This window comes from Enhydra lutris, unplaced genomic scaffold (genome assembly GCF_002288905.1).
Source record: "Enhydra lutris kenyoni isolate GAN:26980312 unplaced genomic scaffold, ASM228890v2 scaffoldscaffold22, whole genome shotgun sequence".
In the NCBI taxonomy this organism is placed as follows: domain Eukaryota; kingdom Metazoa; phylum Chordata; class Mammalia; order Carnivora; family Mustelidae; genus Enhydra; species Enhydra lutris.
The window spans coordinates 30,013,030-30,040,817 of NW_019154106.1; the positions used below are offsets into that span (position 1 = coordinate 30,013,030).

The following is a 27,788-nucleotide window of genomic DNA, read 5'->3' on the forward strand; positions in this document are numbered from 1 at the left end:
GAAGAGCAGGTCTAAGGGTGGGCATGAGTGAGAGCTTATATTCATGTAAAATGATTAAGAAATGGAAAGTAAAAAAAAAATAGTGGTTTTTCAGTGTATCAATAAATAAACTATGCATGTGTTAATAAAATATAAGGCAGTATCTTTACCTGTAGTTGGTAAAATACCATAGTAGTGTCAGTCAAATTTAAATTAACACATTTTTATTTATTTAATTTCTAATTAACAATTAGTTTTTTTTTAAGATTTTATTTATTCATTTGATAGTGAGACAGAGATCACAAGTAGGCAGAGAGGCAGGCAGAGGGAGAGGAAGGGAAGCAGGCTCTCTGCTCAGCAGAGAGCCCAATGTGGGGCTCGATCCCAGGACTCTGGGATCATGACCTGAGCCAAAGACAGAGGCTTTAACCCACTGAGCCACCCAGGTGCCCAATAGTTTACAGTTTTCTTTTTTTTTTTTTTTAAGATTTTACTTATTCATTTTACAGCGAGACAGAGATCACAAGTAGGCAGAGAGACAGGCAGAGAGAGAGAGGAGGAAGCAGGCTCCCCGCTGAGCAGAGATCCCGATGTGGGGCTCGATCCCAGGACCCTGGGATCATGACCCGAGCCGAAGGCAGAGGCTTTAACCCACTGAGCCACCCAGGCACCCCAGAAGGTTTTATCTTTTAAATTAAATATTATTCTACTTCATTTTTAGCTGAAAATGGCAAAAAGAGAAGCAGATGATCACAGAGCATCACTTTCTCAGTCTTCTTTATCACCTCTGACTAAAGCCATGAAGGTATCACAGCAGAGCAATGCTGAAGACACCTTCAATGGAGACACCATTCACCCAATTTCCAAATGTATTTCAAAAGATTTACCAAGGTAAGAATATTATTTCAGCAGCTTAAACTGAATCCTGAAGGAGATAAAGTACTTACAAAAATTTGTCTATGTAAATGCTTAATATTTTGTAGAGATGATGTCAGTAATAACTTGGAGATATGATGGGCTATGAAGGTTGTTGCCTGGATTGGAGCCCTCCAATTTCTTTTATTCTATGGGAAGAAAAAAGATAGATGACGCAAGAAACAGAAATTATCCCTGGAGTTTGACTTGGACAGTAGCATAATGATAAAAACGATAATGGGGCAGATAATATTTGTTCTGTGTCAGTCACCATACTAAACACTTAACCTGCATTGTACCTATTTAGTTCTCTAAACAACCTTGGGAGGAATATAAGGCAGGTAGTATTTGAATATTTCCATTTTGCCAGTGAAGAAACAAAGACCTAGATAGGTTGATTAGCTTGACCAAGATCACAGAGCTTATAGGTAGAGAACATATGGTTTGAACCCATGTAGATCTAACTCCACAGCAAGAACTTTTAACTATGTATTCTACCACACTTCTGAGAAATGCAAAGCAGAGGAGACAGAGATATTTTTCCTGTTTTTCTTTTCTCCATTAGAAAGCGAAAGAATGAAAAAGTATCTGCCAAGTGTATGCATGTTTGAAGATTTATTTATTTATTTGAGAGAGAGAGAGATCACACTAGGAAGGAGTGAGGGATGGGGAGGGCCAGAGGGTGAGGGAAAGAATCCCAAGCAGGCTCCATACCTAGCACAGAGCTGAGGCAGGGCTCAATCTCACAACCCTAAGATCATGACCTGAACGGACACTAAGAATTGAACGCTTAACCAATTGTGATGCCACCTGGGCGCCCCTATCAGGTGTTGATAAACTATTGTCTGGCCAAATGTGGTGTCATAGTCTTAACGTTAAATAGAAAACATATACCATAGGGCGCCTGGGTGGCTCAGTGGGTTAAAGCCTCTGCTTTCATGATTCCAGGGTCCTGGGATTGAGCCCCGCATCGGGCTCTCTGCTCAGCAGGGAGCCTGCTTCCTCCTCTCTCTCTGCCTGCCTCTCTGCCTACTTGTGATCTCTGTCTGTCAAATAAATAAATAAATAAAATCTTTAAAAAAAAAAAAAAAGAAAAGAAAACATATACTATAAGAGCACTGAAGAAAATATTAATATATTAAGAATTATGTTAATCTCTTATGAAAATGCCATGTTACATTTATATCTTAAAACTGGTTTTTTGTGTGTTGGTAAATTTAGGTGAAAGTGAAATCTAGACTTTTAGCTAATTTTTGTTTTGCTTTATTCCCCTTACTTCTGAGTCCATATTAGCAGTGTCTGAGGTTCTTTACATGGTGTACTAGCTATATGCATAGATAATTTTTTAGAGCATCATTACCTAATATAGTTATACTGTAGAGATGTAAGTTATTCATGAGAGTAGTCTTTCCAATAAGACAATGGATAACAATTTCTAAATCAGACCTTTAGTTATTTCTTTCTACAAATGTCATTGCTAACATAATGTGTATTTACACATTTCTATTCCCTTTAGAATTTATTTTTACCAATTTTCCTCTTTAAAATAGTACTACATTTACTTCTTTTTTTTTTAAGATTTTATTTATTTATTTGACTGAGAAAGAAACAGTGAGAAAGGGAACACAAGCAGGGGGAGTAGAAGGGGAAGCAGCAGGCTTCCCGCAGAGTAGGGAGCCCGATGTGGGGCTCCACCCCAAGACCCTGGGATCATGACCCAAGCTGAAGGTAGGCGCCCAACAACTGAACCACCCAGGTGCCCCTACATTTACTTTTTATTCCAACTATCTTTTGTGTATTTTTAGATTCTTTATTTTTTTGTTAGAGTTAACTGAAATTTCATTTATACAGTTTCTTTCTGCTTTTTCTCATTTTCTTTCTTTGATTCTGATTCTTTTTAAGTCTGGCTTTATTTGTCCTTTTTTTTAAATGTCAGTCTTTCTTTTCATGTGATACTTTCCTACTACCTGGTTTGGTTTTTTTTTTTTTTATAGTTTATTTCTATATTTCTCATATTTCTTTGAATCCTGACTTCTTTTTTGCCACTATTACCTGTTATCATCAACTTTGATTATGATGTACCTAGAAAATAAACGTTTTCTTCGTAATCTAATGTAAAGTCAAAGACAATGCCCAGAGATCTTTTACTTTCATGAAAAAGAAAATGATGAGTTTCAACCTAAAAGAGGTCAAGTTCATAAAGGCTCAGGGTAATCTAAGATCCTTTGGCATTAATATGATTATCAGAGAGAGAGGCAATTTTCTCTGTGAGTTAAGACATTTTCCCCCTGATTGAGGTTAAAACTTTTCTTGTCTCATTCTTGTTTTCCTTGCCACATTTCTTCCGACATCTTTGTGATTTTTTATGAGAAATAATTATTAAAATATAGTCAATTTGTTGTTCCTTTACTTATATCACAAGAGATTATGTTTCTTTTCACTAAACATACTGTACATTTTACAAAATATGCCCACATGTATTAAATCTATTCATTGCAAGCCATACAGTGACTGGTCACTTTATTCTCATGTTATTACCTGATGCTATTAATTTATTCTATACTGAATTCACATTATCCACTCTTCTCCTCTCTCTTGTGTTCTTGCGATGTTTTTCCTTTGTCACTCTATTGAAATTTTTTGTAATAGAGTGAAAACTGCTGTGCCAGGAACCTTTCCCCAGCAAGAAAACTAATCACCAACAGTGTAACTGAGTTCAACATATTGTGCCAAAGAAAGTTTGATCCTCCCATTTTATGATTTACCACTAGGATGTCAGATGTTTGGAATTAGTAGCCTAATTCCTATGGCTACTTCCAGGAAAGCAGCACAATAAGAAACTTTTCCTACCTAGCTGTAGTCTGAGGTATTCCCAAGTGACCTGGAGCAGAACACCAGCCTTGGAGACATGGATGGCAGAATTAATTATTTATTTATTGATAACCAGTATCAATACTGGTATTGATATCAATAAAAAGTATTTCTGAATCTGAGTAGAATATTTCTAAACTACAATTGCATTTTAAAATTAAGAGAATGTTGTAAAAAATTAGTATCACTCTCTATCCCACACATAAAATATTTTAATGACTTTTAGCTGATGATCATCTAAAGATATAATTTCATGATTTTTATAATAGAAAGTTAAGTATTTTTTAATCCTGATTGCAGTTGAGTGTGTTGCCAACTCTTTTAGTTCCCTGTGGGAGAAATTATTTTTAGCACATTAGATAAGTACTGAAATCAGTTTTAAAATGGAATCATCATGTTGCTAGTAAAAATATGACATATATGTGTTATAAAATAACTGGAATTGCTCTGCAATTGGGGTACTCTTACCTAAATTTCTAGGCCAAGCTAGAAATATAATTTCTTCTGCTGTTGGAAATAAAATTTGGGGGGAACTGTTCACTTTTATTATTATAACTTCTATTATTTACTTTCTATGATGTTTAAATCACATTTTATCTAGTAATTGTAAAAAGTTATTTATATCTTTAGGTTATTCATTTCATCAAGTTGGAAAAAGGTTATGATGAAATTTTTGTGCTTTGTGTACTCCAGAGATTTTATAGTGGGTTACAGTCACCAAACATATGTGGGGTTATTTCTTTTATCAGTTGCATTTCAGTATTTTAAGCTGTTGATTTATTATTGAATGTGCTTAGGGTCATTCTCCCTTATGTTTACATTTTTTATTTGTATTTATTCCAATTAGGGAGTTTAATTACCATTAAAATGGGAATAGGATAAAGATAAATTTTACAAATGACAATATTAAAAAAAATAACTCTTCATGAAGGTTTAAATGCTGCAAGAATATAAAGTGAGAAAGATATGCTTGTCAAATATACAGTATAAATAAATAATTTAGATGAAAATGGTTGACTACATTTAACAAAGAGACTACCAAATAATGAGGGGCTAAAGAGTGGTTGTTAGATTTGATATACTTCATTGTATATTGTAAGTAATCGCTATCCATAAAAAATCTATGGCTTCTGTATAAGAAAAAGAGACATTTTGACAGCCAACACTGGTGTGAAGCGACAGCAAGTATAAATCCTTGGCAACTGTCATTATCCTGCTGTTGAATTCGTATCTAAACTGTGTGATGACTTAGACCTGCATGTTTGTTATTTAGCTGTGATCTGTCAAAGTAGCCAGACTTCCTACTTATGAATAGAGTTATTAGCCACATGGAGATTTCTCCCATAGAAATCCAAATTCACCAAGGATGCTTTGTTTTCAAAGAGCAGGGAAATAAAAACTCTGTGTCATTTTATGCTTATCCTGAAGTTTCTGGCAAAATGTTCCTGATTAAGTAGAAGTAAAATGTTTAGAAAATACCATATTAGTTTATGCTTTAGCCCATTATAAAATTAGTAAAGATTTTGAATAAAACAAAAAGTGAAGCAAGTGTGATTCAAGAAGCGATTGTATGTTAGGCTACTATTAGCACAAAGTAACAGAAGATTCAACTGAAAGCGACTTTAAAAACGAGGAAAATGAGGAAGAAGTCATTATCTTACATAGTAAGAACCTCAGATGCAAGGCACTTCTAGAATTAAATTCAATGGTGTTTTCAAGGAGCCTGGCTCTTTGGATCTTTCCCTCTGCCATCCTCAGAATATTGGCTAGATCTTTGGGTATAACTCCTCCTACTTGTAAGATGACTTATTACATGTTCACTCAACAGTGTCCAACTAAAGAAAATGGATATTTGATCTTGTATCTCTCTCTTTTCTTACAATTTTTTACAGTAATCTCTATATCCAATATGGGGCTTGAACTCACTACCTCCACATCAAGATTCCCATGCCCTACAGACTGAGCCAGTCAGGCATTCCTGTATTTCTTTTTATTAGGCCAAAAAACATTTCCCCAGATGACTTTGCCTTAAGTCTCATTGGCCAAAATTGGATCACAAGCTGATTACTTAACCTGCAAGGGACAAGGGAAATATAATTGTCATCATGGTGTTAGACACTGAGGATTTACCCACTGGAGCTGATCAGGGGATACCTACCATGAGCATATAAAGTGGATGAATCCTCAAATATAACTGAGGCTTTTCTTTTCAGGAAAAATCAGTGGAATAACTGTTGAATAAATAATATTACTTGACATAACTCTTGGCTTTGGCTTTATTATATTTTACTTCTAGAAGTATTTGTCAATGGCATTTTTGTGACACATTTTGGCATGATGTCATAATTATCAAAGAATAAGTCCTGCATATCAATTACTGGTTGAGTTCTAGTAGAATTATAAAAGACACATAACAAAGTTCTTACCCTTACAGAGTGGAATATGAAATCACATAACAAATCATGAAGCAAACACTTCAAGACGCAGACTAGTGTATCAGTTCATACAGGACCTGGGAGGATGATTTAGAATAAGTAATGACTAGGATTTAGTAGGATTAACTCCTCTCATTCCCCTAACCCCTCCTCTATTCCCCTAACCCCTGAATTTCTCCCCCATAATAACCAGGACTTTCCCTCACAGTACTAATCACAGTAATTGTAAATTCATATGCATGACTATTTGTATAACATTTCTCTCTTTCACTAGACAAGTATTGTTATTATGAAAGGAGTTCTAGAAAATGTCATCACTGAGTTTAGAGTAATATTTATTAAATACCTGCTTATTGAAAGATGTACAGTAATGGGTATAGATCAGCTGAGTGAAACCCATTGGCAAAAGACTGGTAAGAACTAATGAGGGCAGTGTGGTATAATTACAGCTGAAGAATATTACAGAGGAGCAATGAGCTGCACCAACTGGTAGAAGTCCTTGAATAGGAGATTGACAAGTATGATTTTATTAGTTTTCCTCAAATTGGTATGAAAAGCCACTAAGACCCACTAATGCTATTAAAGCAGAGAAATGGGAAAAAAAATTGCTCTTGTCAAAACTAGAGTTATATGCTTTAATCTTATCATGGTCTATCATTTTGTGTACTCCTCTCTGAGCATATTTTCTTAGAATTTTGGACCTCAGATCTTTACTTAGTTGTTACGTGTGAAGTAAAAATTATAAACCAGATTTAACAAAAATTACAAAAAGTAAAGTATAATTAAATAGTAAACTAGAATATCAAGAGGGCTATAAATTCTACAATGTTTAAGTTCTATCCTTGACAATCTTTTTGATTATGATAAAAAGCTGACATGTAGACATGGTGTAGTAGTGTTTGAGAAAAGGATAAAAGCTTAATCTACTAATGTACCTTTCAGCTTTGTAGTTCTGTGACTTACCATATCCATTATATGATGTAAAGAAATTGTTTAAAAGGTTCATTTACCAGGGCACCTATGTGGCTCAGTTGATTAAGTGTCTGCCTTCAACTCAGGATATGGTCTCCGGGTTCTGGGACCAAGCCCTTTTTTGGGGTTCCCTGCTCAGTGGGGTATCTGCTTCTCCTTCTTCCTTTGCCTCTCCCCCTTCCTCCCTGACCTCATGCTCGCTCTCTCTCCCTATCTCTCAAGTTAATAAAGTCTTTTTAAAAAAGGATTCATTTACCTAAATTGTTACGGTTTTTAATTAACTGATAGTTTCTTCCATACTGCTTTAAGGTTAAATTTTGACATGTTTTATTTCATCTTCATCTCAGCACACACAAAATCCTTAAAAATATGCATAGTTTAATATATGTAGACACATCTCATCACATTTTTTGTTCTTTTTTTAATGACCTAATTTCTAAAGAATTATTCAATTGCTAAAAGAAATAGTTTTTTCCAATAACTGAGAATAAAATAATTCAGAAGTAATGTTGCTGATGTTGTTTAAAGGAAACATACAGAACATTTACATCCAAGTAAATATCTCCTCTAAAATACTCTCTTTAGGAAGTAATTTATTCTAATAAAAATGCCATTTCTCAAAGCATTTTTTTAGTTCTTTGGATTTGTCATCAAAATCCGTGACACACTCTTTAAATATCCTCAGTACTGAATGATGACAAAATTCAATCTTAAGTACTTGTATTTAAATTTTCCAGAAAATAAAAGATCAGAATCTCAATTTGGTATAAAATATGGATAATGAAAACTGCATAATTGTATAGCTGTTGTGGTAGGCAGAAATTTAATATGGCCCCCAAGATTCCCACCTCCTGGTGTATACGGCTGAGATAATCCCTCCTCTTGAGTGTGGGTAGGATTGTGAATATGATAAGATGTCACTCCCATGATGAGGTTACATTATAAGGTAAAAGATTTTTGCAGCTGTAGTTAAAGTACATAATTGGTTCTCTTTGAGTTAAATGGGAAATTCTCCTAGTTGAATCAGATCAACTGTTAAATGAGAATTTAGAGGGCAGAAACAGAAAAGTCAGAAAGGTGAGTTTCTATTGGCCTCAGGGAAGATGATAGTCACTGAATTCTGCAGCTATAATGAACTAAATTCTGGAAAAACCTGAATGACCTTGGAAAAGACTGGGAGCATCAGGTGAGTCTGCAGCCCTGCTGACACCTTGATTTCAGTTTTATGAGATCCTGAGCAGAGAGTCCTGAGCCCAGACTCTTGATCCAGAGAGTCCTGAGCCCAGACTTGAGCAGAGAGTCCTGAGCCCAGACTCTTGATCCAGGGAAACCGTGTAATAATAAATAGGTATTGTTGTAAGCCACTAAATTTGTGGTGATTTGTGCCCAACAATAGGAAACTAATAGAGATAGATAGATGATAGATAAATAGCAGTTATTTTTTAAGAAGTTATATTTTTGAAGTAGTGTGATTGATTGATAGTCTTGTACCAACCTAATATAGTAGAATTTAGGTTTTAGACTAGAAAAAATGCTTTTTACCAGTGGTAAAGGAGTAAATAATACAGTGATGAATTGGAATATTTGACAGAAATTGAAGTATAGCATTTTAGCATTTTAGATGGAGGACATAATCAATGAAGTATAGTGATTCCAGCTCTCAAATCTACCAGTATAAATGTGAACACACAGGAAAGAAACGCATTCCTATATGCAAGGAAATAGAGGGGCATCTGGGTGTCTCAGTAGGTTAAGTCTCTACCCTTGGTTCTGGGGTGCTGAGATCCAGCCCAGTTCAGGCTCCCTGCTCGGTGGGGAGCCTGCTTCTCCCTCTCCCTCTGCCTGTAGCTCTCCCTGCTTGTGCTCTTTCTGTCAAATCAATAAATAAGATCTTAAAAAAAAAAAAAAAAAAACACAAAAAACAAGGTAGCATAGAAATCTTACTAAAGAAGGAACAATTTGAAATCCATACATATGTGGGTTGTTTACAGATATAATAAAAGATTTATGTAGAGACACATCATAGACTTCCAGGACAAGTTAATAAGACTGACATAGAAATGTTGAAAAGAAAATCTGTGTTATAATTAGCTCAGGTTCCAGAATGTGGTAGATAGCCTCAACAGTGAGGACAAAGTGAGGTTATTTTTTATGATAAAGGATGATTTGTTTTAGGAATCCACATGGTATTCTTACACCCATCCACAGAGACTAAAGATAAGCTAATAAATAAAAGTGACCTTAGTATTCAACTAAATTCAGGATCATCTGGGAAAAACAAAGTCCAAGAAAACTGCTATTCAGCTCATCAAATTTTGTAAAAAACAGTTGTAACAAAATCTAGATTTTTAAAAGAAATTATAATGTAAATGTTATGTAATTATTATTTATAAGAATCACAGGAAGGATAGGATACAAAGCCTCAAGTCCATGCAAGGCAGAATTTTGGAGCTGAGTTCCCTGCATAAAATTAGGACCCATGAAAGATAGATAAACCTATTCATGAAAAATGGAATAAGGAAGTATAGACTACCGGCCCAAGGAAGCAACAATAAATGGGTATGATCTGTTCTAAGGTTCTTGTATTGTCTGGAAAGTAATTAATTAGTAATTTATATTAATCTTTAGTAAGACAAGGATTCATACTGTAATAGCTAGTGTTCCATTAAAAGTAAGGTTCAACAATGTAGGACATTCAACCTAATAGAAAGGAAAATGAAATAATTAAAAATGTTATTTAATCTGAAAGAAAACAAGAAAGGAATGAAAAGAAACATGGAATACATAGGAAAAAAGAAAACAAATTGTAAGATAATATGCTAAATTCTCAAAAGACAAAGCCTATCTTGGTGAAGGAGATAACTATGTGAATATAGAGTTCAATTCTCAGAAGGCAAAAACTTTGGGAGGAAGATAGCTATGTGAAGATATATATAAATATGGAGGTAAAAGGAAGTTCACTTTAATAAATCTGAATGTCTTGGGATTTCTAAGAAATTTTTGCAAAGGAAGCAAAAAGATCTTTCAAAGAAAAAAGGTGAGGGGAATAAGAGAAAGAAAGACAAATCGGGAGACTACAATTATGGTAACTTATATGTAGTTTACATGGAGTTAGTAGTCTACTTAGTCTACTTAGCATTCTCTTAGCTAAAGAGCACCACTGGTTCACTGCTGCTAGTGTAGTGCTACCTCCTTTGCCCGCCTCTCCAATCTCACGATACAATGTCTCTGGTTATCTTGGTATAGAAGACAGGCCATGCAAGTCCTCTGCCAAGTATGGTTTCCTCTCTTTGCATGCATCTGAGACTCCATCTTACTCAAAGCCCTCTGCATGTTGTTATTCTGCTCTCCTGTCCATAGTTTTTGGGCCACTGACAGGTACTTTGCCATCCATAGGGTTACCAGTGACTTACTAAATTGCCTAGCTTAAGAAGTCTAGCCAACATGGTATCCTGACCTGGGTAATGATGCAGTTAAACTTTTGGGGTCATTGAACGTGAGTCATAGAGAGTGTTCAGAAATAGCGTGGTACAGAATTGGGGAGATACATAGAGGAATTAGCAGAACCCATGAGGAGTGAGGAGAAGAACAGAGGTAGGTTAGGCAATAATGATGTAAGAAGAGGAAGCAGTTAGGCCCAGAAGGATAGATGAGGTTGCGGAGTCAAAAATGTGGCACTCTACTGGAGTTGTGGTTTTTGTTGTTGTTTTGTAATTTTTTTTAAAGTAAGCTTGATGCCCTACGTGGGTCTTAAACCCATGACCTGGGGATTAAGAGTGACTGAGCCAGAGAGGGGTCTTTGTTTTTCAGCTTTTTAAGTTGAATATAGTCAACACATAATGTTACATTAGTTTCAGGTGTACAACATAGTGATTGGATAAGTTTATACATTACAATATGCTCAGCTCAAGTGTACCTACCATCTGTTCCCATACAATGCTATCACAATAATAAGCACTTGTACGGGAGTTGTTTTTAAGTATATTAAACTAGTATATTCTGAAGAGCAATGAGTGGTCTTTTAATTCTCTTTGTGCCCTGCTGGAATGTTTTTATTATCTTTTTTTCTGTGTATACTAGTAACAAGCTCAGTCACTTGAAACCCAAATGTGTTTGACGTGAATTGTCCTCACACCCTCATTTCCAGCATTAATTTAGCAAACCATGTGTGTGGGTTTAATTCCCTTTGTAGGACAAGTTAGCTTTGCCAAACAGTTCTGTGATTATCTTCTCACACCCAAAGACTAGGCAACACATCAACTGTTATAAGAAAGAAGAGTTTAATAGTGTGTAAGAACTAGTGCAAACCTGTCATCAACATTGATAAAACAAATCAAAACTGAAGATTACAGATGGTGGGCCAAAAGTAACTTTCTCACATAATAAACTACCTTTTTGGGGGAACCTAGGTGGCTCAGTGGGTTAAGCCTCTGCCTTTCGGTTCAGGTCATGATCTCAGGGTCCTAGGATCAAGCCCCACATTGGCTCTCTGCTCAGCAGGGGGCCTGCTTCCCCCTCTCTCTCTGCCTGCCTCTCTCCCTGCTTGTGATCTCTCTGTCAAATAAATAAATAAAATCTTAAAAAAAAAAAAAAACCTACCTTTTCTCCCCCTTTTTGACATAAATTACTGGAGAAAAGCCGATAATAAATAAATATGGTAAAATCCTATATTTAACTTAATTCTTTTAACCATTTACCATGTAAATCTTATATAATTTATTGTCCTAACCCTACCAGAATCATGTGGAGTTGGGAGGCAGAAGGGTGTGAATTTCCCTAAAGGATGCCAATGCTCTTACAAGAAGACAGGGGGAAGATATGCCAGCAGACAAAAACACTAAATAAATTTTACATGACTAGATTGAGGAAGGCAAGATATAAGTAGAATTATTTGATAAAATTTTACATTTTAGTAAAATCTGTAAAGATCATATAGCAGCCTAGAAAATGGTTATAAGACAGTATTTAGGTAAAAAAAAAAAAGGCAAGATACTGAATTAAAGGTATGACACATGATGCAGGGTCATTGAGCAAAATGGTCAAGAAAGAATTCATGAGGCATTTTATGGTGCAAAAAGATGTTTTTATTAGAGCACTGGGACAGGATCCGTGAGCAGAGAGAGCTGTGCTGTAATTGTGAGAAGTGACTGATTATATAGGGTTTTCTATCCTGTGGAGGTGAAGGTGACAGTAGGGCTCCAGGAAATTGAGTCTATAGGTTCTTGGTGGTCTAGCTGTTATTAAGATTGTGGTTTTCTTCTAAATTGTTAAGACAGTTACAAACAATAGTGGAGTTTCACATCCTACATGACTGCGATCTTTATCAGTTGACAGTTTGTTTCTCCCTACCTTTGTTCTGAGGCCATCACTAGTGCCTGAGGAATGTTAGACATATCCTACCCTAAGGGGGGTGGCCTTTGTGGGGTGTCAGCTCCAGTTTTGCCCTCAGCTTGCCTTTTGCCTTCCCATCAATACAGTTGAAACTTTGAAATTTGGAAAAAGAAAAAACAACAACAACAACTTTCACTTTCCAGTGGTGTGATAATGGATTATTATATAAAATCATTAGGATATTTATAAAAATATTTGACAATAAACAAAATGCATTAATTAAAAAGGAAAGATACCTGGCTGGCTCAACTGAAGAGCGTGTGACTCTTCATCTCAGGGCTATCAGTTCAAGCCCCACATTGGGCATAGCGATTACTTTAGAAAAATAAAATTGGGGCCCTTGGGTGGCTCAGTAAGTTAAGCATCTGCCTTCAGCTCAGATCGTGATCTCAGGGGTCCTAGGATCAAGCCCTAAGTTGGACTCCCTGCTCCAGGGGAGTCGTCTTCTCTCTCTACCCCTACTCCTGCTTGTGCTCTCTCTCTCTCAAATAAATAAAATCTTTTTAAAAATTTAAAAATTAAAAAAATAATAATAAAATCTTAAAAAAAGGACACCATTCTGCGTTATGTAGAGAATTCCTTTTCCTTCTTTACATGAGAATTTGCTTTCCAAGTGACTCTTTACGGGCACTGGGAACTGTTTATGAGATCTGCAAATCTTTCCTCCTGCCTGTTTACTGCTCTTCCCCTAAGTTGAGCTTGGTGGCCGTTTGCGGTTCCATTGCTTTCGCTGCAGAAACACTAGCACTGAGACATGACTGCTGGTGTCAAAATCTGAGGTAGCCCAGGTGGCCCAAAGGGAGGTCTCACCACTGCCAGAGCTAAAGTCCAACAATTAATTCAAAAGGCTGTTTGCCAAAGTTCTGAACCTGGTTAGATCCTCAGAGTGAAGGGAAGACCACTCCTTTCCTTAGAGCTGTGGTCAGTTCTAGACAGACTTGGATAGAAACGTGATAACAACAAACACAACTGCTTGGATCCCAGTGTTTCAGCTTTACTGATCCACTGTGTCAACTCTCATCCACACACCTACACCAATTTTTCCTGTGGCCATTGACCTTCTTCCATTCTTTCAGAAGAAATAATCAGCCAATTTACACATTTGTGAATGTAGAGAGGACAGACCAGAAGAAATAATTGTGACTATAATGACATTGGTGGATCTGAAAAGTTTGGGAGAAGGGCTATCTATGCCAAGCTTTCCACACTAAGCATATGCTATTTTATAATTGCACGGTTGGGTGGGGTTATATTACATTATGTATAAGAACTGTTGAGGAACCAGCAAATTGGATAGAAGCAGATTTTATTTGTATAAAAATACAAATAACAAATACATGGAATACTGAAATAATACATGGAAGCTTGCTATCCTCTGTGCCTAATCATCACACAGTTCAATATTCTTTAATATGTTAAATATTAAATTTAATATGTTATTTAATATGTTAAATAAAAATTTAACTATGTTAAAGCTTGTTTCATTTTATCATACCAGCAAATTCTCTATATATTCCATCTTCCTAATTTGGCATTTACGTAGATTTAGATATTGTCACAGGTCCTATGGTCCCCTGTCCAAACATCATAGTTCATCTAAATGCTGTTCCTCCAGCTTAACTACCAGCTAGGGTGATCAGCCATCCCCTAATTTGTTTGAGACTGAGGGACTGAGGGAGTTCTAGGGGTGTGTGCCTTTCAGGGCCAAAACCAGGGCAGCCCTGAGCAAACGAGGATGAGTTGGTCACCCTAATCCCAGTCTGCTATGAAGCCTTTATCAACTTTATTCCAGACAATGTAAGTTTGCCTTCAAGGAATTCATTTTACATTTATAGTTAATACAAACCCATAGTTCTAAGTGGCTTACTTAGCATATATTCTCTCTTTATAAGGGAATAGTTTGCAAGTTTCTTGAGGGTAGAAGCCACATCTCTTTAACTTTAATATTTCCTAGTACTAAGCAGAGTGCTAGTTTTTAATAAATGAAATCTGAGAATTTAAAAATTTTAGTTGCATTGTTTCAAGCATCATACAAGCTTTCTTCTTGAATAGAGTAAAGCAATTCAATTTAATGGTTATGAATGTGGGCTTTATTTTAGTATAGACTTAGGTTCAGTTTCCCACCCTGTCAGCTTCCTAATTATGTTAGCTTTGTCAAGTTAATTGGCCTCTCTGAACCACAGTTTCTTAAATCTGTAAAATGGGGATACAAATAGTGCCCACTTTCCAGGGATGTTGTAAGGATTTAACAAAATAATGACCAAGTGTGTAGTATTTTGTCTAGAACATAGCACACAAGCAATTATGGGGTAGTTAACAAGTAATTACAAATCAATTCACTGTATTCTTCCATGGATTGTTTCTTTCAGAGAGTTTATGTCATCCCAGGCAAAAGCAGTTATTAAAACTACTGAAGATTATTTGCAGCCTCAGTTTGGCCCCAACAGACTTTTATATTCAGCGGCAGTATCAGAAGGGTCAGGACTTCAAGATTGCTCCACACATCAAACAGCACCAGATCATAGCCATGATGAAATATCAGACCCATATCGCTACAAATCAAACAGTAAAAACAATTCTTGTTTTATATCAGCATCCAAGAGAAACAGATCTGTCAGTGCTCCAGTGGGTCAACTGAGGTAATCAAAGCTGTTCTCTGTTCTTTTAACCGACTGCTGAAGCTTTTTCCTTTGAGCAGAATTTATAATGATTCAGTTGACTATTTTAGACATTAAAATGTAACGCATCTCTAGGGTTTTGTTTCTGTTTTTGTTTTGTTTATTTTTTTCTTCGAAAGCACCTGAGTAGAATGTTGCTAACTGCACTTGTGAAAAACATGAAGTACACTTCAATGTAGATAATATGAAACTCAGAAAAAAATACTTGAAGGAGAATCAGGCTAGGCTACAAAATATCTGTTTACCTGATATTTGTTTAAAATAGAAATGCATACTTTGGTGTTTAATCAGTATTTTGCAATAAAATCAAATTGAAATAAACTCATAAAACCAGTTTGTGTATATATTTTCACATCAAGATTGTTATCATAAGCTGTTAACCTGAGAATTAATGGATAGAAGAAAATGTTGGCAAACGCAAAAATCAAACCAAGAGACTGATATTCCCATTATTTTCATATGTTTGATTAGGTGGGTATATTGTGATTTTAATTTACCTAAAGTTTTTATTTCAAAATGTTTACTTTGTTTCTGTGGCATTAAGAATTAACAGGTTTAGTTAGAGAACCCTGAAATAAAAAATACGACATGCTAGTCATTTGCCATGTGCTACTTTTGTTGAGAAAATAATAAGAGTTGAAAGTGATTCTGAATGAAGACAAAACTTAGAAATCCTCCCTTTCTATCTGCAAACAAATTTGAGATAAAAGCAGTTACAACTAACTTTAGAATAAGAAATTTAGAGTAAGAAAGTATTTGAATTTCAAATCTTTTTAAAAAATCAAAGAACTTTGATAAACATGAAAACTTAAGGGAAGATCTTAGCCATTTACTATTTCATGCTGTTAGGACTATGTTACTGTTTTTTGTTTTCTAACAGGAACACAGCATGTATACATATAATTTTTTCTATATGAGTGTTGTGTTTTATAAGTTAATTGATAAAAATCATTTATTGCCAGATAGGTGTTTTACATGAACAGTTTTAGCAGACTTATCCTGGGTTAAATTTCTAAAAATATTTAAGTAGATATGGACAATCTTAGCCTATAAAAAGTTTTTTCAAGGAATACTTGAGAACAATCATTAGGGTTGATGTCTATAAAAAATGTCTAGGATAATATTTATTTAAATGTTTTTACTAATTAACATGTACCAATTTTGTGGGGGGTTTTTCCTTCAGAGTTGCAGAGTTCTCTTCTTTAAAATTTCAGCCAGCCCAGAATTGGCATAGATTGTCTCAAAGACGCAAACTTCATCCTGAAGTGATTACAGTAACAGCTTACAAAAATGGATCTAGAACAGTCTTTACCAAAGTTACAGTACCAACCATCACCTTGGTAAATAGTGTTCAAAAGTTTTCAGTGCTTTATTTCTTCCCTTACTCTTTTCATAATTTAAGAAATGAAAAAGATGATATTTATTGTTAAAATTTTCTTTTCAGTAATGAATCTGTAAATTGCTTATATATACATAGATCTCACAGGTATTTTATTCCTTTCTTTTTCATTGATATGTAAATGGTATGTTGACTTAAACAGATACAATAGCTTTGTATCTTGTGGAGTTGTTAAACTGACAAAATAAGGACTAAAATTAGACAGCCATTAGTTTGTCTCAGTGCTGTGATTTACCTTTTATTTTATATTTTCAAGTGCTAGAAAAAATATTGGTGGAGTTACTTGAGTTACTTAACTTGGCCAGTGACTCAATGGGTGTCTGTTTTCACTGTTGCCACCTTTTGTTTCATGGCAATGTGTTGCTTTCTTTGTGCTAAATCACTTTCTCTTACCTCTTGCTTGCCGTCTTCTAGTTGCTGGAGGAGTGCACAAAAAAGCTGAATCTGAACATGGCCGCACGACGAGTGTTCTTGGCAGACGGCACTGAAGCCCTCAAACCTGAAGATATACCCCATGAAGCCGACGTTTATGTTTCAACAGGAGAGCCCTTTTTAGATCCATTCAAAAAAATTAAAGGTAAAAAAGAAAAAAAATACCCTACCCCCACCCACAGTAAATTGCTTAAGGGGTGCAATTAAAAAATGATTTTCATCCTGTCTTTTTTGCATGGTTTAACAAAACTAATGTTTACGCATTTGCAGCTCAGTAAGAGGATAATGTGCTTAATGAAAGAAAAATCCACTGACAGCCACGTTTATTGCCCTTCATTAGCATTGGTGCTTAATTTAATATAGATCTGAATAGACATTAGGGAGCCTGCAGGAGGTTAAATGGTGAAAATATAATAAATTAAATCAGAGATTATTGAATTTACTGTTTAGTTTCTGTGACACCCAACAGACATAATTCATTAGATTTATTCTCTCAGAAAATACTTCAAAGTTTCAAGTAGCATTTATTCATTTACACTCTTGGTCTTTTTTCAGAGAGCATTAACATGACTATGAAAATGTGGTCAGAATGAACACATAATTCTTATGTATATATGCAATTTTCCTAACAAAATTTTTCATAAGGTAAATGCAGCAGCTTGACTTTTTAAATCTTGCAATGTGTGTATATACATATGTAATTTATATTTATATGTATATATAATATATGCACAAAATATAACATGTATTTTAGATATATTTGCTGGTAAGTTCTGTTTTTAAAAGTCCATTGTTTCTAACATTTCAGATACGTTATCTAAAATAAAACAAATATTTTTCCTTTTTCAGTGGGAAATCATGCATTTTAAGAAAGAAATGAAAATACTATCTAGGAATATTCTTACATGCATGTCCTACCATAGTCTGTTATTAAGTGCTATATATGGTAATTACATTTAAATGACATAAGAACTTTGGCATACAAATTCAGTGTCTCTAACTGCTATATTCCCCTATACTTTTAATACCTTATTAGAAGTATTTTCTTTCTGCAACTGCTACAAAGCTAGTGAACCAAGGACAAGTCTAGGCAGTAATTGCATAAGTGGAAGAAAAGTAATTCTGGAGATCATTACAGATGAGGTGATGAAAATTCTTCCTCTATTAATGTTATTATATAAGACGATAGTAGGATTTCTATCTCTCTGAAAATACTTGATCATCAGGAAATAATTTCCTGAATTTAGTAGAAAGTTCAAGGTAATTTGGTTCAAGGTAAAGAAACTTGTTGCTACAATACTCACTAAAAATTACGTGTGCAAGAAAATAGACCCATATACTTTTCAAATCTTGGTTTAACTTTAAACTATGGCTGCTTTTATTTTGTGTTCATTGGATCATTTATATAAATCATCTTCTGTAAAAGCATGCGTCTTTGTGGGTAAAGGTTTCTGTGACTATTTTATTTTTTTAAATGTATATTTAATGGGTGTTTCCTTAAGATCCTTGATTACTTTTATTAATAAGAAATACTTGCCTTTCATATGATAATGGTATTATAGAAGAGATGTATAAAAATTATTTATAGTTAACTTCTTAGAAATTTTCCTGGACATGTATGCTTAAAATAACAGTGTTACACACATGACTAGCGTAGTAGATGATTTTTAAATGTACAAACTAATTTCCTCCTACTTTCTGTTTTCTCTTTTACTCTTTCTAAAGCCAAGTCCAGAACAAAAAACTTCTCTGCTTTGTCTGCATATCTTTGGCTGTGTTTCACTGTGACATGCACTGCTGTTCTTTTAGCACCAAAATGTTGGCACACACTCCTGAAAATTTCACACCATCTCTTGCTGGATCAGCAAGCTTAACCCACCAAAATCTGGTGTTGTGCAATGGTTTTTGACTGATAATCAATCTTTATGCTGCTCGACAGTTGTTGCTGGGACACAGAGTAGAGCAGGTGGCAGATGTGCCTTGTCTTTTGAGAAAAGAAATTGTAGGTAAGCCTGGACACAGACTAGCATATCACATATCCATTAAAAAGACCTAGGATAAGTATAATAGGGGAAAAGCCACTTGTCTAAATTAAGCTCAAAGATAAACCTATAAGCCTAAAGAGTGATATTTGGTTTCTTCCAGAACCTTAAGAATATAAATGTAAATAAGTATTATCTATACATAGTACAGTCTGTAACTTGAATTAAATATTTTGAGAGAAGTGTGGGGAGATTTCATATATATATATATATCCCACATTCACATGGACTTTTTCAAATCAGGTTAAAATTACCTTTCTTATATGTGTTTTATGGATAATCAATAATTTGCCAATTTACTATGAGTGTACCTTAAAAATAAGACATGTATGAATAGCTTCGAAGATGGCAGATAAATTTAGAGTAAGGAGGAATTCTAAAGGTAAATAAAGGGAAAACAGCTGGCAGAATTGGGTGTTACTGTTTTATCTTTCTACATGAACATGAATATTTTATATGCAATTAAGCAACAGGCATCAGAGTCAGTAATTGGTCATTACTTTAATATAAAGATTTTCATTCATTCAGCAAACATTCATTGAGAGCCTACTATGTGCCAGGTACTAGGCCAGTTCAGAGAGAGAGATGAAAAAAAGGGGCTGACTTCTTTTTTATCATTATTTATCATTATTCTTTCATCTCTGATACTAAATTCGGTTTAATTCAATTTGATCTAAATGTAAACCAATAGGTATTTTCTTATGTATGCAGTCCTGGCTTAAGGATAGAAGTCCTGGTCTTTAAGGAGTGTAAACTGAGTAAATAAGTTATAAATCCTTAAAACTGAGAACCCTATTCAACAATGTAAGTCAAATGGGTCCTCCAAAGGAAAATTTACATTATTTCTGCTACAGGAGGGCCAAAGAAGTCTATGCATATTTTGGCAATTATATTTTCATATTTCATGGTTTTCTTATTCTTTGGAAAAGCAATGCAGATAATGAAAATTGCCTCAGAACTATTCCCAGATTTACTAGGATAGAAAAAGTCCTAAGGAACATTTCTGATTTTTAACTACCTTACTACCCCTTTTGAGTACCACTGTTGACAGTCAGTGCCACCAGATTTAATAGAAAGCCGGAGAGCTATTCATCACATACCTCAAAACACAAAGCTTTCTTATAGAGGTCAAGCCAAGGTCAAGACTGACAGGAAGCATTCCCTGTTGAAATGCAGTATTAGAATAATTCTTACATTTTGAAGTTAAATGCCTGAGCAGAAGATTATGTATGGGAAAAATAGAATCTTTTTTATAAGGACTGTTGATGAAGATCAACTGTCTGATTAGGTCATATAGTAATGGTGAAGATTCTGAAATCTATTAATGATTCTGCTAGAATTTTGATGATATAGTTAATGAATTGTTTAAAGAAGCATTTAAAAAGTTTTCTGATCCTTGGGCATGCACTTTAGGTTTTATTCACCATTTCCTGAATCTTCTTTAATGGTGGCACCATGAAAATTCCTACATCAGATTCATGGGGTTTATAAAAGGGTAACTCCTTTATAGTTGCTAGAAAATGTAAGCAGTGCCAACCTAGCATAAGATATGCCCCGCAATTGCTTAAATGTCTTAAAGAAGATGAGAGAAAAAAACTGTTTGGACCTAACTTATTAGGTCCAAATTTCATTGTATGGAGTTCTAACAGTTTAAAATTTTCTTTAGTTTTATATTTTCATTCTTTTCTGTATATTCTATTCTACTGTTTGGCTTTTAGAGCTATCGTTTACAGTGATTCATTTCAGTCCTGAGTTTTGTTAACCAGAAGTGAAACTGAGTACTATGAATAAGATTTTACATCTTTAATATACTGAATTGCAAAGATGTAGTCACAGAAAAAAAAAAGAATCCATGAAAAGTGTTCTTGATACTACACCTAAGATCTAAATTTAAACCTAGAGATTTTCTGTTAACTGCCATGTGATCTACAAAATGAAATAATTTGCTGTGACAGCTTGTGATTGACAAGAATATGTGTGAGCACATTTAAAATAGGCCATCTTTTCATGTAGAAGTAAATGTCAGTGAAATGATGGATTCTCATCATTTTAATTATTGATGATTTGGAAATATTTCAATTCCACGACACACAAGACACATTCTAAATAGCAGCATAACACTTTTTCTCCTTTCTGCGTCAATAATGAAACGTTCTGTCATATTTTGTTTTTCAAAAAATGCATTAGTTTAATGAACCTGGATTCATGCATTATATTTTGTTCCATTATGTGTCTCCTGCATTTGTTGATTTTTAAACGGTTGTGTTAAAAGCACAAGTTTCAAGAAATAACTCACTACCCAACTCAAATCATACCTAGCTATTCTTGCTGCTAGATCTCAATGCTATAATTCTGACTAAACCAAGGACTGCTTTAGTCCACTAAAGCTAACACTGGGCTTTGTGATGATCACCTATGGGGTGAGCACTACTTAATTTGAGCAACTGCTACAGGAGTTAGGGTGGGATTTCCCAAATTCCTTATTATCATATTGTTTGAATAGTATTTGTATTAGGCAAGAGTATTTGTCAGTCCATTTTATTTCTGACTTAGCTGCATATATTCAAAAACAAGAATATGACATTAGATAGAGGATAAAAACTCAATTTCTTCTGAGATGGCATGTGATTCTTTGGGGTGGGGGTGGGGGGACAGGCAGAGGGAAAAGGAGAGAGAGATCCCAAGTAGGTTCCATGCTCAGCATGGAGCCCAGTGCAGGTCTCAGTCTCACAACCCTGAGCTCATGACCTGAGCTGGAATCAAGAGTTGGGTGTTTAAATGACTGAGCCATTCAGGCATCCCAGCGCCATTCTTTTACCTATTTTTACAAGTGGGGGTAAAACTTAGGCATGTATTTTATTTATTTCTCTATTGCAAATGTTTAAAACCTGTAAGTAAGTATGTAGAATATCTTTACTATATAAACAGATGTAGATTTAAATAATGTTGCAAGAGATGGACCTTCCAAAAACTGTCCTTAGCTAATAGGGAAATCAAGAGCATGTGAAGCTGCATGTGGCAGCATCTTTTTATGGTATAAATGATCAAATCATTGAGAATCATCTAAATCCTTGACATATTCATGAATTGCTGAATTGCATATATATATATATATATATATATATATATATATAAAGGCTATACTTGTTTAGTGAAGGGGCCTGCAAACCTATAACTTGCCTGATAATTTGAGTACTTTGTGCATATCATGCCTGAGTTCTGTGCTTTAAGTGTATTATATTTACCGCTCAGAATTCCTAAATTAGTGCCTCAACTCCAAAATCTCTTATATACAATTCCAAAATTCAATATTGCAGAAGATAAAACAATTTTTTCATAACTCATTTGGTAGGAGAATCTTATTTAGTATAACTCATCGATTATTTTATTGAAAAATACTATGTTTGATGATGGGCTACAATCCTAAACCTTGCTGGATGCATTACTTAATATATAATCTATGCACTATTAGGATATATGCACTGTAGGGGCACCTGGGTGGCTCAGTGGGTTAAGCCTCTGCCTTCAGCTCAGGTCATGATCTCAGGATCCTGGGATCGAGCCCAGCATCGGGCTCTCTGCTCAGCTGGCTGCCTGCTTCCTTCTCTCTCTCTGCCTGCCTCTCTGCCTACTTGTGATCTCTGTCTGTCAAATAAATAAATAAAATCTTTAAAAAAATGATATATGCACTGTATTTAACACTTTTGAATCCAAAAGTTCTATTTATGGAATTATATCTGACCTTAGGGAGTTTGGGTAAGGCCTTTTGGTCATAGCTGCCAAGAAACCAGATAAATTTTAATTCTCATACAATATTAACTCAGAAGAGTTATAGATACTGTCTTTATCACCTCGAGTTGTTTGCTAAATGGGTAAAAGTGGACAGAGAGAATATCACCCTGGTTAGAGCTGAGAGAGTACATGTGAGGTTAAAAAAATATATAGTTCTCCATCTAAAAGAAGGCAGAGGAATAATTAAAGAAAGACTGTTCGTTCATTTAATCATAATATTTATTGAATCCCTATAGTGTGGCAGGCATTGCTCCAATCTTAAGTTTATGGCATGAACAAGAGAGAGGTATAATGGAGCTTAGTGAGGTAGAAGGAGCAAAGACAATGACTATATAAAAAAGTAAATAAGGTATTTATTGACAGTGGTATTCTAAAGGAAATCAGAAGGGTGGTATCATAACAAATAGTGTCATGGAAACAAAAGGAGATAATCTGTCGAATGAAACAGGCATTTGTAGTAAACTCTAAATCAAACCTTTTTGGCAGGTGCTCTTTCAGGGGTTTACCTTTTAGACCATTAGTTTTTGAAGCTTTCAGACATCTACTACAAAAGACTTGAGAAATTCATTATTATTTAGTGGCAAGAACCCTAGACTTGAAGGCAGATGATCTTACAAGATTCTAGTTCCTTTTATATGACCAGGAATAGATTGGTCATGCTTCAATGACCTTACCTGTAAAACTGAGGTAATAATATCTAAAAGGATTATTGGATATTGTCTTTGTTTCTTAAAAAAGATAAATTATTTGAAAACTAAATGTCTACAAATGTCTAGACTGAACAGAACACTGAGAATAGCATTTCTTAAACATAACTAGGATTCTTTTTTTTAACTTTTTTTTTTTTTTACAGATTTTATTTATTTATTTGACAGACAGAGATCACAAGTAGGCAGAGAGGCAGGTAGAGAGAGAGGAAGGGAAGCAGGCTTCCCGCTGAGCAGACAGCCCGATGTGGGGCTCGATCCCAGAACCCTGGGATCATGACCTGAGCCGAAAGCAGAGGCTTTAACTCACTGAGCCACCCAGGCACCCCCATAACTAAGATTCTAACTGCTATTAAAATCCCAAGCCTATTATTAATCAAAATCTTGTGTGCACTCCTCCCTCCCCAGAATAACTAGGTAGATAGGTTCAGAAAAACCAAACAGAAGCATTTCTCTCTGCTATCTTCATTATTGCCAGGGAAGCAAGTGCAGCGTGAGCCTGGGCAAGTCACTTAACCTCTCTAAGTCTCAGTTTTCTTATTAATAAATTGAACCCAATTGTAGATACCTCACAGAGTTATGAGTATATAAAATGATGTATGTAAAAGCCTAACATATATAGTAGGTATCTAAAACATTGTATTTCCACGTAATCTTTGTTTATTTTCCTTCTTCTGCTCTATCTCTTGCTAGGCACATTTCTACCAGCTTTTCATGCAGGTTGTCACAAGTCCCTGATTTTACTACCAAAGGTATTTGCTAGGTCTGCGATCTTAAAATGCCCACAACCAAATTAAAATCCCTGCTGAGCACTGGTATACATAGCATGATATGGGAATCTGAGTTAGAGCCTTTGAACTCTCACAATATTGTGCTTTTTGCCTTGAGAATTTGTTCAGGGTGTAATTCAAAGTCAAGTCCTTTTTTCAAAGGAGCCCCAAGTGGCCTTGCTCTGCTCTATTCCAAGAGTCATATTTTAAAATATGTTTATGACCCAAGGCTAGCCTTCACTTTAAGCTGCCATAACTTATTTCAGGAAAGTTCATAGAAAAGTTCAGGGAAAGGGTGACAACATTTTGACTGGCACAATAGATGAGATGTTTGTAATTTTAATCAAATTTAAATTGAAGACATACTTCAAATGATATGTCAGACTAGTGTTACTGAGTTAAAATCTAATGACAACCACTGTCATTATTAGTTAAATATAGCCATCATGCCTATAGCAATGCATGATGACACTTAAGAACATGCAGAAACAACACAAGTATTTAGAGAAAAGGGAGGGACTAGAAACTCAGTTGAACACAGGAATGTGACCTGGATTATTCTATTTACCAAACATAGAAGCAATTGTATTTTGAAGAGATGATATAATTGAGTATAGCAGTATGTTTTCTTACTGTCAGAGCATTTATATTTTATAAACTTATCTTGCACCCGTGAAATGATTTGCTTGTTCATATTTAATGTCATTATCTATACCTACTTGACAATCAGAGCATTAAACTATTTTCAAGTTTATTGCCCAACTACAAGAGAATGACTTTTTTAAAAAATAAGGTTTTTAATAAGCTCATGTGTTTGAAATTGCAAATGTGCTGCTTTTATTTTGGTAACAGAAGGTAGTATTCTTTTGCCTGGCACATGCAAAAGGGAAAATTACAACGTGGGAGCACCCAGATTTATTTAATTTTATGACAAGCATTGGCCTTTTTGAAGTAGACTGAGAAAATGTAATGGTATTATAGGTAGACCTTCTAACATAGAAACAGGATAGAAAGTGATTTAACTTTTTCATGATTAAGTTATAAACAAAACCATGAAAATAAGATGTGGATTCTTCAAAATAAAATATAACCTATGATTGGGGCATAACGTTTTCTTAGTGCTGCAGGAGAGTAAACTTATGAATAGTCAAGGGGACTTGGCAATTTCTGAGTATGTGGGATATGTTCCAAGGTTATACTAAGCCTTAGAACTTCACTGGAGTGCGACCTCCACTGCTGTCTTGGTGGTTTCTTAACTTACTAGAGAGAAGCACTTGAAGAGAGGAAGACAGGAACAGGTCTGATTGTGATTGCTTTGGAATGCAGTAGGTGTGGCTAGCAAATTTAAAGGAGAAGATGAGGGGGGCCTGGGTGCCTCAGTGGGTTAAAGCCTCTGCCATCAGCTCCTGGGGTCCTGGGATGGAACCCTGCATCCAGCTCTCTGCTCTGCGGGGAGCCTGCTTTCCCCTCTCTCTCTGCCTGCCTCTCTGCCTACTTGTGATCTCTGTCTGTCAGATAAATAAATAAAATCTTTAATTAAAAAAATAATAAAGGAGAAGATGAGGTGAGACTAGGACCCCTTTTTTGGCAGTTGGGTGTGTAGGGACTGAGACTTGACTTGTACTGCCAACAAGGTAGATATTCAAGAACTCTTCAAAGCGGAACTCCAAGGATCCTGATGTTGAGACCATCTATGATAGGCATTATATTTGGTCCTACTCTCTGGGGAAGCTCCCACTAGTAAGGATAAGCTCCCATTGCATTCTCCTTATCCCTTTTGGTAATCATCAGATTTGTAATTACTCATCAAATAAATGTCTCTTGTTCCCTCTAGACCAAGTCAGCTTAGGGCAGAAACCTTGGCTTCCTTATTCACCATCATTTTCTGGTACAGGGTCTGGCACTTAATAGATGCTCAGTAAATGCATTCAGTGGGTGAACAAAAGACCAAATGAAATAGGTACCATGATGAACCATCCATATTTCAAGGAGGTAGCCGCCAGGAGGGGTAGAAATAGACCTCATTGGAGCAATAGGCTCAGCTATAAACAGTGAGTGGATGTTTAGGAAGAATATATTAAAAATCCCCTACCCTAAATTCATATGTAGATTTGTGAATGTTCCTGTTTGGCAGGGGGCCAGAGTAAGCCAGCCCAAGAATAATTACCTTGCAGAGAGGCTAATGGTTATGCTAATGCTTGTCTGAGACCAGACAATGGTCAGAAGTGGAGTGCTGGGATAAAAGATTCTCCCAGGAACTTGTAGATCTGAGATTTTCAGCCCTCCTACACCCTCTCAGGAAGGCCCATTCTTGCCCATTATCTCCCCTCAATCATTCTGTTGGTCGTGGTAGTGGTGGGGGGAGGAGGAGTACACTCTTCTTTCATTTAATACTTCTCTTTGTAGTTCTCATAGTACCTTGCATATAGTCAGTGCTTGTTAACTGTTATTGAAATTAAGGAAGTAAGAAAGAGGAGATGGTGTAACCTTTGGGAAGGTTCAGGGCCACTGCTCACTGCTATGCACAGCTGAAGGACTATGGAGCTAGACTCACTTTTTTCCAGTTCCACCATGGGGGTTAGGTGGAGAGGCTATTTTTTAATTCTTACAAAGGTAGATAGCCTCAGCCCTGGGAGGGATACCAGGGTTTTGAGATGAGAAAGTTAGCAAAAGAGAAGTATAGAAAGCTTTTGCTAGCTATGGCTAATATGTTTTCTGAGAAGCCCAAAGTGGGTTTAGATGATACTAAGTTTCTTTTGTTTTAACACTCAGCCTGGTTCCCTGCCCCCACTTACCCAACTGTTCCCTTACCATTTGAGTACTTCTCTTTCTACCCACTCCCAGCCTTGCTTAATCCTCTTCCTCACTAGCTAAAACTTAGGACATTGCTGAGCATCTTCAGATTCTCCATGCTGGAATGGAAGAGTCAAGATTCTGTTTTTCTGGAGCTCCTGGCTGGCTCAGTCAGTAGAGCATGTGACTTGATCTTGGAGTCATGAGTTTGAGCCCCACATTGGGGATAGAATTAATTTTTTTAAAGATTTTATTTACTTATTTGACAGAGAGAGAAATCACTAGTAGGCAGAGAAGTAGGCAGAGAGAGAGCGGGGAACCAGGCTCCCCGCCGAGCAGAAAGCCCGATGTGGGGCTTGATCCCAGGACCCTGAGAGCATGACCTGAGGCGAAGGCAGATGCTTAACCCACTGAGCCACCCAGGCGCCCCTGGAGTTTAGTTTTTTTTTTTAAGATTTTTATTTATTTATTTGACAGACAAAGATCACAAGTAGGCAGAGAGGCAGGCAGAGAGAGAGGAGGAAGCAGGCTCCCCGCTGAGCAGAGATTCCCCATGTGGGGCTCGATCCCAGAACCCTGGGATCCTGACCTGAGCCGAAGGCAGAGGCTTTA

General features: G+C 35.7%; 1 protein-coding gene across 1 annotated transcript in view; it reads left to right on the plus strand.

Annotated features, from left to right (window-relative positions):
• Window positions 1–27,788, plus strand: part of LOC111149984 (doublecortin domain containing 1) — a 75,531-nt gene that overhangs the window by 19,779 nt on the left and 27,964 nt on the right. Inside the window, exons 3-6 of the mRNA XM_022507282.1 lie at window positions 701–870; window positions 14,933–15,202; window positions 16,425–16,581; window positions 17,055–17,217. Coding sequence (XP_022362990.1) covers window positions 707–870; window positions 14,933–15,202; window positions 16,425–16,581; window positions 17,055–17,217 — 754 coding nt within the window. The 5' untranslated portion in view covers window positions 701–706. The remainder of the gene's footprint in view (window positions 1–700; window positions 871–14,932; window positions 15,203–16,424; window positions 16,582–17,054; window positions 17,218–27,788) is intronic.